The sequence below is a fragment of the Elgaria multicarinata genome, chromosome 12, assembly GCF_023053635.1.
Source record: "Elgaria multicarinata webbii isolate HBS135686 ecotype San Diego chromosome 12, rElgMul1.1.pri, whole genome shotgun sequence".
Taxonomy (NCBI): Eukaryota; Metazoa; Chordata; class Lepidosauria; order Squamata; family Anguidae; genus Elgaria; species Elgaria multicarinata.
This window is the reverse complement of record NC_086182.1, coordinates 32,631,971-32,648,737: the sequence shown is the minus strand read 5'-3', so window position 1 is coordinate 32,648,737 and position 16,767 is coordinate 32,631,971. Positions and strand designations below refer to the sequence as shown.

General features: G+C 48.9%; 1 protein-coding gene across 1 annotated transcript in view; it reads right to left on the bottom strand.

Moving 5' to 3' along the window:
• Positions 1-3,471: 3,471 nt before the first annotated feature.
• ABCG4 (ATP binding cassette subfamily G member 4) overlaps positions 3,472-16,767 on the bottom strand; it is a 34,048-nt gene continuing 20,752 nt past the window's right edge. Inside the window, exons 6-14 of the mRNA XM_063138851.1 lie at positions 15,387-15,510; positions 14,965-15,079; positions 13,689-13,828; positions 11,353-11,451; positions 9,497-9,665; positions 7,887-7,987; positions 6,802-6,960; positions 5,641-5,759; positions 3,472-3,969 (exon numbers count right to left, since the gene is read on the bottom strand). Coding sequence (XP_062994921.1) covers positions 3,744-3,969; positions 5,641-5,759; positions 6,802-6,960; positions 7,887-7,987; positions 9,497-9,665; positions 11,353-11,451; positions 13,689-13,828; positions 14,965-15,079; positions 15,387-15,510 — 1,252 coding nt within the window. The 3' untranslated portion in view covers positions 3,472-3,743. The remainder of the gene's footprint in view (positions 3,970-5,640; positions 5,760-6,801; positions 6,961-7,886; positions 7,988-9,496; positions 9,666-11,352; positions 11,452-13,688; positions 13,829-14,964; positions 15,080-15,386; positions 15,511-16,767) is intronic.

The window sequence follows — 16,767 nt, the reverse complement described above, 5'->3', positions numbered from 1 at the left end:
ACATCCGCCCCTTCTGGTGTGAAACAGAAGACGCGCCTTTGGGATGCCGGGCCTCTTTGGTTCGTGTCCCACCACCAAATAACTGAAAAGCAACCCAAAGGCTTGTTAGCCTTTGTCACAAGGGTAGACACTTATGGGGGAAGGGATGCTGGCTGTGGGGGTTCAGTCGTGGTTGTGTTGGCAAAGGGCGGGGGCCGATATTGCTACGGCAGAACAGCAGTGATCTCCGTCCTCCCTCACCCAGAGAAATGCAGGCGAAGTGGGAGAGGCACAGGTTGGGGGCATCCCCTTGAGAAGGGTCTTCCGTCTTCCCAAGTGCAAGAGGTAGAGAAGGAAGGGAGCCCCCAGAGGATCCCTACAGCCCACCACCCACCTAAGACTGCAGGGGAAAGTAAAAGCATTGCTGGTCCGTCAGTCTCTCGTAGTGCCTGCACTAGTACCTAGAACCAAACTCACAGGACGAACCAAACAAGATGGCGTAAAGATTTAGAGCACCGGATGCAAGCTTGCAAGTCACACTGGGCTCTTCCAGCTCCATCAGACAAGCGTTTTATTGCACGCTCGTTACTCACGGGTTTTCACGCGAGTCCCTCTCACAACATCGTCTGCTTCCGCCCCTTCTAGCCTTCTTCGCGCCACAAAAGAACACCCCAGGAAGTCCGAGTTATTTTTAAAGACGGACGTTGCCGCTCTCTCCCGCTTTGTGCAGGAGAAGCAGCGGGGTCAAAACGGCCCACATGCACGTTGTTTACTTCCTCTTTCAAAAGAGGAAGTAATGAGGGACAAACACATGGGCGGAGAAGCGACGGTAAGGAAACACAATGTCCCCCAGTGTGATGCCGCTCTTACACAGCATTGGCTCGTAAGAATGTAAAAAACAGCCAGGCTGGACAGGACCAGAGCTTCAACGAGTTGAGCATTCTGTTTCGCCACAGTGGCTAATCAGATACTTTCAACAAGCCCACAAACTACCAAGCAGGGCTTGAAAGGCAACAGCAACTGGTTTTCAGTGTCACACAACCTCCAAAGAGGAAGTATTAATCTCTCCATCCTGATTAATAGCTGAGAGACAGACCTCAACCGCTTGCCTTTCAAACACTAGTTGGCCCAGGAGAACATATTGTTTCACTCTCTCTGTGCACCACAAGGCAGGCACAATCAGATAAATAAATATAAAACCTACATTCCCCAGAAGTCCCCCTCTCCTTCACATCTGCAAATCAGCAGTTAGCTGTACTCGCAGGGTACCTTCATATAGCAGCCTACAGATTTGCAATCCTGTTAGTTCTCGCGTATATCTATTGCCATTAAGTCCCTACTGACCATTCGGAGCCAAAGTGGAAGGAAAAAACACCCCAGCAGGTGCTACCTGTGAAACCTTCTGGGTAGGGCTTTGGGGCAGAAGCACCGGGGGGGGGGGCACACACCAAAGTGAGCAAGCAGAGCCCCAGATGTAACAGGACTGGCTGGCTGCATTTTGAAGTGGGCGACTGCTCTCTAAAGAGCCCATCCACCAATATCACTGAATCTAAAATGACCCAACTTTACCACTGGTAAAGATTTTTTTTTCTCCCCCTGGTAGAATTCCTGTGCCTTTAACAGCTGCATAACGACAGGCAGAAAGTCAACAGGTAAAGCTTTCCCCAGGAAGCAGGTGCAGTGATAGCAAATACCTCCTTTGCTGAATTCCAGCTTCTAGAGCAGAAGACTTGAAAGGGGAGGACTGGAAATCCTGGAGCCAGGGATGAAACGTTTTTAGTCCGTCTTAGATTTTTTGACAGAGTGCTCGGCTCTTGAAAGGAACTAACAATTCTCAGAAAAAACAATAGATTTGTTGGAGTGATGGCCAGGGACCTGAGTTCCGATTTACCTCTGCGATGAACCTACTGTATAACCTTACGCCCATATCTGAGCCTCAGTCCTTCTGTCTTTAAAATGGGAATGACTGCAGCCTACCTCCTCTGAGGGTTGTCGTCAAGGCTGGCAAAAAAAGGACTGTACACAGTGCTTTTGCAAATTTTTACATACTAGAGAGATGATTAAAAAGGCAGCAAAGGAGAGGGAGTAATGGCACACTATTGATTGTCTCAATACTTAAAGAGGGTCTCCCAGTAAAAGGAGAGTGAAGGACCTCAGCAGCAGCTTGGCGTCATCTTGCCAAATGTGGAATTCCAACAAGGACTGAGAATCTCAAAAGATCTAAAAAGCACCTTTTTCCTCTGTGGAAAGTTGATGGTTTCTCATGGAGCGTCAACTGGTATGACAAAGCCATCGTTGCTTGTGGCATCTACACTTGTGTCTTAGAATTTCCTCAGGCCACACAGGCCGCTCAGGTTTATCGTGTGCTTCAAAAATCTACGAAACCTGTTCAATGAGAGACAGAAGAGAAATGTGCCTAGAAGGACCGCTCGTGACTCTATGGTACGAGTGTCCATTCTCGCTTGCATCTGTCTCTTGCCTAAGGTCGCACCAAGATTTTCGCACAGCCCAAAACTACACATGCTTAAGTCGGGAATAAAACTCACTCGGTGCACTGAGACACTGAATAAAATTTGCCCCCAAGTAAAAGCTGGATTCTACAGCCTGCATACAGGGATGCAAAATTGCTGAGTTTGCATATTTTTTTTCTTACTTTGCATAATTTTCTGCAATTTTCACTCTTTTATATGCTTTGTTCTACTTCTGATCATCATTGAGGGGGTTAAAAGAACTGTGTGGGATACCAGCTGCCCATCTTCCCCACTCCAGGAGCCAGATTCTACGCCCAACACAACATTTTGTGCTCCAGCAAAATCATGGAATAAACACAGCCCTCCCAAGTATCTCTGGCCCAACAGAAGCTGCAGGTTTTCCAAGGGCAGCTATGATGCTCAAACCCTGTCCCATCTGACCCACAAGGCCTTCTATCCCTACGAAATCATCTCTGGACTGATCTCTCTGTTCTCTGCTTCCATTCCTGCCCACAACTTTTGCAAAAATAATAATAATAAAGTTCATGGATTGTCATTTGGTTTCTCCTAAGGAACCACAAGAAAAAGGGAGGGAGAGGAGGGAAAATGCAAAATTCCCCATTGCTACGGTTATGGTAAACATTTAAAGCCTTGTGCAGCACACACTCCTAATAAATCTCCCAGTTTCTTAATATTGATACACATGCTACAGTTATGTCCGCAAGCAAGTCAAAAACGGCACGGAAAACAACGGCGCTACAAAAGTGTGCTTTGCAGAAGACATCTTCACCTGTTGCAGACCCCTTGCTCTGCCCCCCTCAGCCCCCCCCGCTTCCCCCACCCACCCCGGGCCCTGCCCAAATGGATTGCAGCATCTCCTGTCCCCCCCTCCCACTCCCCCAATGGATCAGAAACATCCGTTGCACTTGTAGACAGCGTCCCCCAAGAGATCCGGTCCGTGGGGTGGTTGGGGTGGGGAGGAGAGGCAGGATGTGAACGGGGACACGTTCCCTCTGACGGATACTGCTCCGGGAAGAGAGTTTGACACATTCCAGAAGTATACAAAAAGGGAGCGGAGAGACCATTCTGCAATGAAGAGGATGCTTGTAAAGGTTAAAACAGTTCCGAGACGTCTCATCAACCCTTCTCGACTGAGCTGACTCCGGTCACCAGCTACCCGATCACCTCCCTCCTGGACCCACGGGCCCGCAGAGTTTGTGTCCTTAGAGAAGTGGGCGTGGCACAGCCGATAGCGTCCGCCAAAGGGCATCAGGGGCGTGCCTGAGGCCCCTTTTATCTTTCGGACTTCACCTTGTACTTGAGGGTGAGGTAGGCCATCAGCCGGAGGATGACAAAGAAAATCCCCAGGACAATGAAATCAAGGTAGAGTTTGGCTTCTTCCACATCCAGTTCCTTGAGTATCTTCATGGGATCCTTGAAAGGGCATTCGGGGACCTTACATTCCAGCTCTTCACGTTCCAAGGAGTAGATGGTGAGGATGACGCCTTCAAAGCCGTACCTGAGCCAGGGTGCAAAAGAGGAGGCGTTACCAGCGCGGCAAAATAATACGTAGCACCCTCTCCGAGGATTGCCTAAAGGGTTGGAGTCCTTCTCTTCCACTTAGGAAGCTTAAATGTAGTACATGCAAGGGGCAAAATCCAATACTCCTTGTCATCCCATTGTGCCGGCGGGATTCACCACTAGCATAACAAGGAGTTGACGCTTCCTAAAGTAACCCCGGAAACAAGTGAAAACGCTCGCTTCTGGATTGGGAGGAAGATATTCCAATGACGTATAAAATCCAAAAATTGGGCATTTGTACACCTCTCATCCTCAAGAGAAGAGCCCTGCTGGATCAGACCAAAGATCTATTTAGTCAATCCTCCTGGGGCGGATCTACACAGCGTACTGAAGGCGCTTGTGTGCGCCTGCAGTGCGCCCCGAAAGCGATTGTGTAGATCCTGCCCTGGAAGAGGCGGAGGAAGAGGCGGAGGAGGAGAAGGCCGGGGAATCCGGCCGCGTCCTTGCTGCTGCCGCTGCCGCTGCCCACCTCCCCGCCGGCCTCCTGCTGCCAGCGAAAGAGCCACCCGGGTCAGAGAGCTTCTTCCGCTCTCCTCCCCGCCTTCTTCCGCCGAGCTCTCCGACCCGGGTGGCTCTTTCGCCGGCAGCAGGAGGCCGGCGGGGAGGTGGGCAGCGGCAGCGGCAAGGACGTGGCCGGATTCCCCAGCCGCTGGGCAGGATCTACACAATCGCTTTCTGGGCGCACTGCAGGCGCACGCAAGCGCCTTCAGTACGCTGTGTAGATCCGCCCCTGCTAGCTCTCTCAGTGGGAAGTCCAAAAGCAGGACACAAGTGCAACAGCACCCTGTCGTTCAAGATCCCCTGCAACTGGTTTCGAGAGCCCACTGCCTCTGCTCCTGGAGGTAATGTATCTCCATCGGGACTGGTAGACATTGATAGCTTAATCCTCCATGATTGCAATATTCCACTATAGCACCGTGCCATGTAGTGGAAAAGCAGGAAAGGAAAAGCTCTTTGTATAGAGCTTGGATCTCAATTCTGGGATGAAACTGAAAGTTGATACAGCAATTAATAGCCCCATGTAGGAAAGCTGAGTGATTTTAATGCAAGGTATTTTGAGGGGGCTTGGTCTTGACTAGTGAGCCTCGTGTGGCGCAGAGTGGTAAGCAGCAGTTACTGCAGCTGAAACTCTCCCCACGGCCTGAGTTCGATCCCAGCGGAAGTTGGTTCTCAGGCAGCCGGCTCAGGTCGACTCAGCCTTCCATCCTTCCGAGGTCGGTAAAATGAGTCACCAGCTAGCTGGGGGAAAGGTAACTGTGACTGGGGAAGGCAATGGCAAACCACCCCACTAAGAGTGCCAAGAAAACGTCAGCGAAAGCAGGCGTCCCTCTAGGAGTCAGCAATGATTCAAATGCTTTGCACGAGAGGTTCCTTTCCTTTCCTTGGACTTGACTGAGTAATTAAAACCCACTAGCTATACAAAGTTCCTGCAATAGACGTATAGAAGCCTGCATTATTCAGACGTTCCTAAAGGGTTTGGGGACAGTCATGGTGAATGCCTGCAGTTCAAAAGTTACCACTCCGCTAGGGACCATAACACACCACAATTCAGGTGGGTGCTTGGGATGGAGGCACTTTGATCGACCCTTAGGTTAACAAGAAGCCCCACCTGACGTAAGAGACGTAGGAACTCCACTGTAAGTAGGTAGGGATGGTCTTGAAGCTGACGAAGAAGCCAGAGAAGAGGAGGACGGGAATCGCTGTGACAGGACCCACAAACGTGGCTACCTGGGAGGCAAATGCAGAGAGAGAGAGAATCACAGTGAAAAAGGCCAAGATCAGCCTTCCCCAATCTGCCCTCCCAATGTGTGGGACTACAAACCTCATCATCACCAGCCAATCAGGCTGGGGGCAATAGAGCTTGTAGTCTCACACATTGGGGGGGGGGGAAGTTGGAGAAGGCTAGTCAAGATGGAGTCTGAAACCACAGACTTTCAAATCTGCTTTAAGATTTCAAGATCAAGGAAGTCCACAGTCAAAAGATTCTCTAGACTGTGGGATTTTGCTAGAGGAAGAAACATACTATGTATAGAAATGAACAGCAGTAACACAAATTTCAAGGTTTTCACTGTTGGTTTGTTTTTAATTAAGATGCAACTTCAATGCCTTGATGTTACATCTTGCTAAAATAGGTATAAACTGAACAATAATAATAAAAAAACAGTTTTAATAACAAGGCAAAGAAAACACACACTCAGAGCTATATGTACCAACATTTTCATTAAATTGTTTATTCCAACAAATAAAAGACCACTTTTCAATAACCATGTGTGGGATAATTTTAATTTATGTCTGCATTTATGCCTGAATCAATTTGAATGCCAATTTAACTACTCAAGAAGTCCTACAGATCTTTTTGTGCAGCGGAAATTGTGGGGGGTGACTGCCTATATTGTTGAGTTAAATGGCATAGACTCTTAGGAAATGAATCAAAAGAAATTTTATTAGACAGAAATAGAAATCTCACACTCACGCAGAAGAATTATAAAAGAAAATTAAATGACACAAACTTCTCCAACTTTAAGTAGTTCTATCCACCTTCTGTTTCCTGGTTTTCCAGATGTCAGAAGTGACATCTTCTAATCTTAACCATATCTTTCATTAAGTATCCCTCAACATTTGGACTTCCTGCCCCTCTGGGGGGCGGGAGGCAGCAGTGGGGGGCACAGATCTTGGCTGGATTCCAGAAGGCAGTTTTTGTATCTCTATAGAACTTCATCCCTGTTCTGAAAACAACACATTCTCCAGCTCCTGCTTGCCCCCACCTTACCTGTAAGGAGGTGGACGCTGCCCCTATCACGAGCCCCAGGGATTGGGCCACCAGGGCAGTGGAGGTGGCCAGGGCGGAGAAGAGCAGGAAGCGAGTGGCTTCTGGAGGCTGACCCGTCATCCAGTAGACGATGCTGCAGTAGGTGATGGGGCAAATCACCTGCAGGAAGCAGGAGGGAGAAGATTAGCACTACTTTTAAAGTGTGACATTTCCCCACCCACCCCCTTGTCACACATACAATGGATGGGGATAGTCTGGCTAAGGATACGACCGGCCACAGTTTCCCATGCATGGAGAACCTCAAGTCTGGATTACTGCAATGTGCTCTGTGTGGGGCTTCCCTTGAGACTGGTCTAGAAACTAGCATAAAATCCAGCAATTAGGTTGCTGACTGAGACAGTCTACCATGAGCAGAGAACTGTACTGCCAATACATTAACAGATCAGTTTCAAGGTGACTTAATAATATAAAAAGGCCCGAAACACGTTGGGACCAAGTTACCCAAGGCAGCGCCTTCTCCCCTACCAACTTGCCCGTTCACTGCGATCTACTGATCAGGGCCTCCTGGTTGTCTCATCACCTGCACAGGTGCATCTGACAGCAATGAGGGGGGAGGGCCTTCTCTGTTGTAGCCCCCTGCCTTTGGATTCTCTCTCCCCTGCAGACCTTCCCGATGTTTAGGCGCCTGTTGGAAGCCTATCTGTTTTCCCAGGCATTTGCCGATTTTAATACCTAACTCAGTCGATTTTCTTTTGTTGTCGTTTTTACTTTTGCATTTTATTTCAGTGGTTGTTTTAATGCAATTTTGTACACCATCCTGGGACTGGGAAATGAAGGGGAGTTTATAAACATTTTAAATAAATAAATATGCGTCCAAGAATAGGAAGGGAGGAAGTAGGGGAGGCAAAAAACATTGGCAAATGGAGTGCAAGGAACGTTCTGCTACACCTTAGGAGAAGCTGCACCTGTTGAGCTTCTGTCTGTCATGTAGCTATTAAAAGCACAAAGCTTCTGTCGAGGGGGAAATGTGGTGACCCCGGGGCATGAATGCAGAATACAGTCGAGAAGCCCTTTCAGTCCCTCACCTGGAAAGGAACATCTGCCATGGTTTTGGCTAGGAAATAGGCCTTCAAGCTGTACCAGTAGTTGAGATGCTCCCTCAGAAACACAGACATCTCTAGAGGAACTGTAACAACAAGGAGACAGAGCAGATGAGGTACAGGCAATCCAGCACCACTGCGGTGGAGGAGCAGAAGGTGCAAATCCACAAGCCTTCAATCCCTGACATCTCCAGGAGCAAGAGTAGAAAAGATTTCTCTGCTTGAGTCCCCAGAAAGCATCTGGTCAAGGCACCCGCATGGCATGACACATGTGCCTTAGAACCTTTCTAAATCTTTATTGTGTGATCTTCATTCCTCGCTCACAGTTGTTTACAGGAGCTTTAGAGGACCCTACAGTTTCACTTTTGGGTTTGAAGAGCATTTTTGCAGGGTGCATGTGTGTGGGAGTGGAAGGAATAGACAGTGGTTTCCCCCCACACACACACACACACACGCCAAACCAAAGTACGAACAACCACTAGTGTAACTGCGTGACTCTGCTGTACAACAACACCACCTGGAGGTTATATAGCGGAAAGGCAGGAAAGGAACAGAAAGATCCATACTGGATCAGACCAAGGGTCCATCCAGGCCAGTGTTCTATTCAAACAATGGCCATCCAGCTGCTGGCCGAGAATCCAGAAGCAGGACACAAGTGCAACGGCACCCTCCTGCCCATGTGCAGGATATGGAATAACGGGCTCAAGTTACAGGAAGCCAGATTCCAGCTGGACATCAGGAAAAACTTCCTGACTGTTAGAGCAGCTCGACAATGGAACCAGTTGCCTAGGGAGGTGGTGGGCTCTCCCACCCTAGAGGCCTTCAAGAGGCAGCTGGACAACCATCTGTCGGGGATGTTTTAGGGTGGATTCCTGCATTGAGCAGGGGGTTGGACTCGATGGCCTTGTAGGCCCCTTCCAACTCTATGATTCTATGTTCACCAGGAATGGGTGGACAAAGGCTCCTTGCCCCTCCTGACTTAATTTCATTTCTAAAGAATTTTTATAACATATATTTTTAATTGGGAGGCTGGCATGCTGCAAAGTGAAGTTCTGTCCATCTCTATTGGGGTTTAAAAAAAAGTGACGTGTGTTTAGGAGCCCAGACACCACCTCTGCATTAATGCAAGCCATCCTGGTGGCCCTCTCAGTCCATCTGGCCTTGCCAGGCTCTTCCACAGCACCAGTTCCTGCACAGAGAGCCATGCCTCCTCACGCCTAAGCCTAACCTGAGCATTAACCCTAACATACCACTGAGATTTCCCTCCAGCCACTAAAAGTCAGTATGCAACCCATCTTGCATCCGGTCCTGGGAGTGGTGTTGCCTCAACCCTAACCGTAACCTGAGCATTAACCCTAACATGACACCTGTGACATTCTCTCAAAGGCTGAAGACCTCTGGCTTACATCCCTCTTGGGTTGCTTGAAGTGAAGGAGTTGGAAGCCATGCTGAGGAAAGGGACTTTGGCACGACTCTCCCTCCTTCCCTCTGATGCTAACATCCCCCCATCTAAACGATAATGCAATAAGAAGCCATTTTTTGAATATCACTTTAGTTCCCTCCGCTACGACAAGCGAAGGGGTGCGAGGACTCACATGTGAGGACGGTCGGCATCAGAGCGGCAAACATGAGGAAGAGCATGGAGAAGAACAGGAATCCAGTGTTGTTGAAGACTTTGGCGGCATCATTGCCGATGTGCAGGTAAAGCAGGCCAATGAGGACGCCGATGCAGATGTGCGACATGAACCGCAGGTGGGTTAGCACCTGTCAAAGCGAGACGCGGCACGTTTAGGGTTACCGACCTGACCTTTTATGTGACGCTTGCAAAGGGCGTTACCCTCTTAAACCAGACTTGGCATCAATATTCTCATTTCCCAGATGGATAACTGAAGTTGAACGATGGAGACAGGAACAAGGCCACAGATTATGTCTATGGCAGAGGTAGGACTTGAGGCTGGGATTCTCGTATTTACAGTTCTCTTTCTATCCACCAGTCTCGTGTGGCGCAGAGCAGTAAAGCAGCAGTTTCTGCAGCTGAAACTCTCCCCACGGCCTGAGTTCGATCCCAGCGGAAGCTGGTTTCAGGCAGCCGGCTCGGGTCGACTCAGCCTTCCATCCTCCTGAGGTCGGCAAAATGAGTACCCAGCTAGCTGGGGGAAAGGTAATCATGGCCAGGGAAGGCAACGGCAAACCACCCCGCTATAAGGCCTGCCAAGAAAATGTCAGCGAAACTTGGCATCCCTCCAAGAGTCAGTAATGACTCAATGCTTGCACAAGAGGTTCCTTTCCTTTCCTTCTATCCACCAGAAGTGTTCAAGACTAAAACAGCTGGCCTCGAATTGGTTTCCCTGAGTTTCCCAGCCATGGTTGGATCACTGTGTGTCAACAAGGGAAGGGGGAGAAAGAGAATGTGAGGACCCGGGTCAGCACCTCCTTCTACTCCAAGTTGGCTGGAGGTGGTCACACGACAACCTTATAAAAAGCTTCCTGGGTGGCACTCTGGTCTTTGGCCTGAGCAGCTAGAAAGTTCTCACCCATGGCCTGCTCACCTATCTATTATCCAGCTCACCTGCTCCCATCCTGCCGTGGCTGTTGCTCACAAGGCAAGACTTGTTACCTAAAATTGGTACACAAGGGTGGAGAACATTTTTCTCTAACACGGGCAGCATTTGCTTAAGAGGAACCTGTCAGGGGCTGCATGGCTGAGCCGGCCAAGGCCAGAGTCAAAAATGGGTGGAGTCAGTCACCCATATTCTCTCTCTGCCACCCCTTCTTGATTATCCACATCAACTAAATAAATGATAAGGAGAGTTTGACAAACACATCCAGTGTAAATGATCAAGTGCAGTAAAAGTGTGTGATGGAATGGCCATCCCCTTGAGCTCCAGATCTTGGCTTCCATCTGACCCTGGTATAGATCAGCTGAATTGCCATGCAGGGGGCAATTTTCAAGGGAGACTGCAGCTGGGAAGGAAAAACTTAATTCTTCTCTTTTCACATACTCCAACCCCCTGCCCCCCTGCCCAAATCTCCCCCCTCCCCCGGTGGGGCAATTCAGCTTAGAAATGAACTATTTCCATTGGTTCGGGGTCCGAGTGCAAATGAATTGAAGGATGCAGCTATTGGAAATGAATTTGGATGAGAAATTTAGCAGCTCCCCTTGCCTCCTGTGAAATTTAAATAAATCCTTGTTATTATTTCTAAATTTGCAGGTACAGATATAAATTAGCATATGCAGATTTTATGCAGATTTGTGTCCTATGGGCCTGGACTCTGAATCTTTGACGTGCCTGCTAATGCCCTGGTAGGAAGGGCTCCCAGATCAGCATAAAAGGGCTAAATCCTCCTTGCATGCCTGTAGTAAATACTTCACATGCCCAGCACCATTTCTACAGCCCCCAGCTTCAAACACCCAGCCCCTCCTGACTGGCTCCCCGCTCCCAGTCTTCACCGTGTCTCTCAGAATGGACAGGAACGTCCTCTTGAAGAGAATACAGAACTGAGTCAGAGTGCTGGTAGCAAAAGTGTGGCTCTCAATGTGATCTATCTCCTGTGTGGGTCAAAACAGAAAGAGAGAGAGAGAGAGAAGAAGAAGGTCAGAGAAACGATTAACACGATCCAAGTAGAAAATCAATTCATGGGCAGGATTTACACTATTGCTTTATAACAGTTTATAATGGTTTTAGCAACTGTTCAGGCCCAGGACACATTCCATATACTGTTTTCAAACTGTTATATCCTGCTTGGCCATGGAGTGATTTGCTCCCTGGCATTCAGGATGCATCAACTGTATCATATTTTAGGCACCAATTAAAGACCCATTTCTTCCCTGAGCAAAGGTGCTGCAAAAGTCTGTCTAGTTTGAAATTATAGTTTTAATTGATTTGAATTTTTTATGAACGTTTTAGCCAGCTTCAGCTATTGGGTGGTATAAAAATGTAATAAATAAATAAATCTTTATGTATTTTAATTGTATTTTAAGGTATGTTCTAATGTACTTTCTGAACCAGTTAGAGATATTTTTTAAAAAAACCCGTTTAGTGGTGTAAACAAACTATTAAATAAAGGTGCAAGTTTTTTAAAAATATATTTTTAAATAACTTGTACATCTGTCACATTGAAATGCAAGGCGGTTTACAAAAATAAAAACCAATACAAATTAAAACCAGAAGTGAACTATATTACAATCATATATCCACTCATAGCGATATATATTCCCCGAGAACCAAACCAAAGTGGCACCGTTCATGCATGGGGACGGGGAGGGGTCTCAGCAGGCCTGAGGAAACCCCAGAAGTATATACTAAGGAACCGGTGAGAGGTGACTCATCAACAGCACAGTCAGAACTAGGCTGAATATTGATTGACTGTTGCTAAGGGAGGAGTGAAAAATGGAATACAGGAACCGGAATGGCATATCCTGGAAGGGGGCATGGCTGGCTGGAACCCTGAACAGGAGCACTCCACCCTACCGTGTTATACTGCAGATCCCACTTGTACACATTAAAAGAAAATTCAAACCAGGCCTCAATGTTGCAAGTTGGGCTTAGAGGTGGGTCCTGGATCCAGTGGCTTGGGAGACAGAATTTGCTGGGACACAGCCCGGATACATTTTATTTTTTTAGTAGCAGAGACATTTATGTCATCTGACACCCACTCAGAATTCAGGATTGAGTTTAGCTGCAGCTCTCACAGTAGCTGGGAGGAAATGAATTTCCCCTGGAAAAATGTATTGTTCCCTGTTGTAACGCAAAGTATTTTGGATTGTTTTGGTTTTGAATGGGCCGTTAAGACCCATTTGCTTTTCAAAAGTTCTGCTCTTGGTGGAGATGAAAACGGCTAGGACTGGTTTGTTGCTATGAATCAACACAGCTGCCTGCATTCTTGGACTCTCCTTGGGGGCGTGGCTATGAAGATTGCCATGATGAGCACCTGCACTCCAGGACACGACGGCCCGGGGCTGAAAAAGTCAGAGTTTTGCTGCTAAAGACGGTGCTCTGTTGTGGACAGAAGAACAGAGAAGCACAGCACTCAGGGAAGAGCAGCTAAATCTATATGGCCCAGGTTCTTCGGAACATAGGAAGCTGCCCTATACTGAGTCAGGCCATGGGTCATAGAATCATAGAATCATAGAATCATAGAATAGCAGAGTTGGAAGGGGCCTACAAGGCCATCGAGTCCAACCCCTGCTCAATGCAGGAATCCACCCTAAAGCATCCCTGACAGATGCTTGTCCAGCTGCCTCTTGAAGGCCTCTAGTGTGGAAGAGCCCACAACCTCCCTCGGTAACTGATTCCATTGTCGTACTGCTCTAACAGTCAGGAAGTTTTTCCTGATGTCCAGCCGGAATCTGGCTTCCTTTAACTTGAGCCCGTTATTCCATGTCCTGCACTCTGGGAGGATCGAGAAGAGATCCTGGCCCTCCTCTGTGTGACAACCTTTTAAGTCTTTGAAGAGTGCTATCATGTCTCCCCTCAATCTTCTCTTCTCCTTCTAGGCCAATGTTGTCCACACTGACTGGCAGTGGCATCCCAGGTTTTCAGGGAGGATTCTCTCCTCGCTGTACCAGGAGAAGCCAGGGATCAAACCTGTGACCTTCTGCACGCAAAGCAGATATCCTATCACTGAGCTCGTTCGTTCATTCATTCAAATGTTATTGTTTATAGCCAATGGCCATTACAATATAAACACAGAAAACGTTTTTGTATCGCGTTGGGATTCGAATTGCTTAACAAGCGCCTGACCCAGCTCTCTCTCTCTCACACACACACACACACATCCACTCACCGACACACAGTGTCCCTGGCAAGATGAATCGTTTTTGTCGGGACTGGTCTTCTTCTCCGCCATGACGCACAGCCCGTTCTGGACAGCTTGGAACAGCAGCGGGTTGAGGTCCCCATATTCTCCCGAAGCAACTTCAATAACTGCAAGGGATAATGCACGTGCGCATGGAAACACATGCTTCCTAACCTTCACCCAAATCCTCCCCAGAAGCCCTCTACCTTCCGCCATGCTAACAGGCTGGTTTTTCCACCATGTAAGTCAACAATAATATTTCAGTATTTCAAATAATACATGCCATGTCAGCAATCCTTACACTGACCATGATGTAAGGGAGGCTGTATTTTTATCCCCATATTACAGATTGGGGGGCGGGGGGGGGGGGGTTGGATATCTGATGTTGATGGAAGAGTAGCTTGTCTAAAGCAGGCTAAGTGAGATTGTAGCCGAGGGGAGATTTTGAACCTGGTTCTTCTCTGCTCAGGCTCTTAGCTGCCATGCTACAGAGTTCCCAAAACCGGTGGTGCATTTTTTTATTCCGCATTTCAAGAAGTTCTTGCGTTAAAGGACTAGCAGGAAAAGGGGCTTCCAGTCGATAAGGAGAGTGAGCCCTGTTAGGTCAGACCACGGGTTGAGCTGACCCGGAATCCTTTTTCTAGTAGTGGACAAACAGAAGCTCCAATGGGAAATTTACAAGCGGGTTACATGAAGGCCAAAGCCCCTCTGTACTGTTGCTACACCAGTACTGGTATTTGTAGATACAAGAACCTCCCAACATAGATGTTCTATTTAGCAACGCTGGTTAACAGCCATTAGAGCAGCAGGGATGTTGATGTCTTTCAGCCAGAGGGCCGAATTAAATTTCGGAGGATTTATTTTATTTATTTTAAATTTTTCGGACACTTCTAAAGGTGGAACCTTAGAAGCTCACGAAGGACCATGGGACCCAAAGGCAACGTGGCATGGCCCAAAATACCAGGTTTTACCTTAAAGCTCTTACTGGTAGTAATTAACCCTTAAGACAGGCATTTCCATCTAGGGAATGGAAGGGAAACATGCAGCCACCAAACAATTTTTGGTAAGGGGAAAGGGGGCGGGATCAAGGGAAAGGGGCGGGGCCAAGGGGAAAGGGGCGGGGCTTTGTGGGGAACCCCAGAAGGCTCAATTTGGCCTGTGAGCTTCATGCTAAACACCCAACAAATCCATGAATTGATTGATAGGTAAATTCATCAAATTGTTTAGAAGAAAAGAAAAGCCATCAGTGGCCACCATCACTTACTGAAATCAGCTGGGTTGTGGTAGGTGGGGCAATGCAGGCCCAGCCCTTTTAGGTACGGGATGAGGTTGGGTACGGCTCCCTTGAAGATACACTGACCCTGACTCAGGATATAAAGCTGGAAGGAAAGAAGGTCAGGGGGAGAAAGGCATTGTGAGCGCAAACCTGTTTGGCCTGGCTTTGTGGATCTGCTTTAAGGTCTAGATTCTGAGGAGGCCTCAGGAGAAACCTGGGTCCTGTGTGGCCAAATTCCTCCCCGCGCCACCTGGAAAGGGCCCCAACTTAGGAAGAACAACGAAGAGTCAGGCGGCCCCACCCTGCCCAAGCAGCCTTCCCCAACCAGGTGTCTTGGACTGCAAGTCCCGTCATTCCCATCCAGGAAAGCACCAGAAACTGGTTCACCGGATGTCTGCAGGAGCCCTCACCTTGTCGAACTTTTCGAAGAGTTTTGCGCTGGGCTGGTGGATGGTGCAGATGATGGTGCGTCCGCCTTGGGCCAGAGACTTCAGCAGGGAGACCACCTGGAAGCACGAGGAGCTATCCAGCCCGCTGTAGAGGTGGGGAAAGGGAGGCAGGGGAAACGCCGGGGGTCAAAGAGGGCAGCAGCCAGGGGAGGTCGGTGGCCCCAATGTCAGTGGGGCAGTGAATCCGCTCCAGGTTTGTCAGAACCAACCAGAATTTGGAGAGCTCCTTTAGAGTCCTGACTGGCTCTGACTGAACCCCAGAGCAGATTCACCGGCCCACCGACATCGGAGCCACCGGCCTTCACTGGCAGAGCACCGCACGGAGTTCTCCCCAGTTGGACTTTGCTGCATTTGAGGGTTGCTTTCGTTGTTTGCTTGGCTGCCTGCGTGCCTTGGATGCGTTTTCAAAACTGCCGTCACGGTAAACCTGCTTTGGCTCTGGTGGCACCTCTGGGGTGATCTGCGATCCCTCTTGCTGCTCAGCAGCCTCCTTGGCCTCTAGTGTGGGCTCTCCCACACTAGAGGCCTTCAAGAGGCAGCTGGACAACCATCTGTCAGGGATGCTTTAGGGTGGATTCCTGCATTGAGCAGGGGGTTGGACTAGATGGTCTTGTAGGCCCCTTCCAACTCTGCTATTCTATGATTCTATGAAGGAGACCCGCTCAATGTTCTGCTCCTTTGCCCTCCTTCTGCTGAATTCGGCTCTGCATCTCTGCCTCCCCTGACGTTGGTCGTTAGCTCCAACCTTGGGCAAGACACCACCAGTGCCCCCCACCCACCCAGTGCGCCTCCCTTCTCACCGCCATGGTCACCAGCAGTCCTTGCTCCTCATCCTCTTTCTCCTTATTGCTACCACTGCTTACCTGGCAGGCAGAGAGCCAGGGAGCAAGGAGGCATCTCCCGTTTGCTCCTTCTCAACACCACCCCAGTGTCTGGGTCAGAGCGAGAGGTAGGGGAACAAGCAGGCTGCAATGTTGAAGAGAAGGAGCAGGCCCAGGGGACTCTTGTTACCCCTGCCCATGGTGTGGGCTCTTGGCTGGAGCTCCACCGTGCCGACTCTTGGTGCCAGCCCTGACTCCAGCTGTCCTGAGACAGCCCCAAAATATCTGGTTCTCTCCGTACCGTCTCCTGGAAACTCTCTCTCTACCCAACCCTCTCTCTCTGTTTTTTGTTCCTATTCTAGCTTGCTCCTTCCTTCCCATTAACCTGTCCTCTGTTGCCATCCTATCACCTTGTCTGAATCCTTGACTCTGGCCTGGGCTGAACTCGGACATCAACACAACGATCTTTGGATTATTCATCGACTTTCTTTCCTCGGATTTGCTCCGCCGGCCCTTTCCGT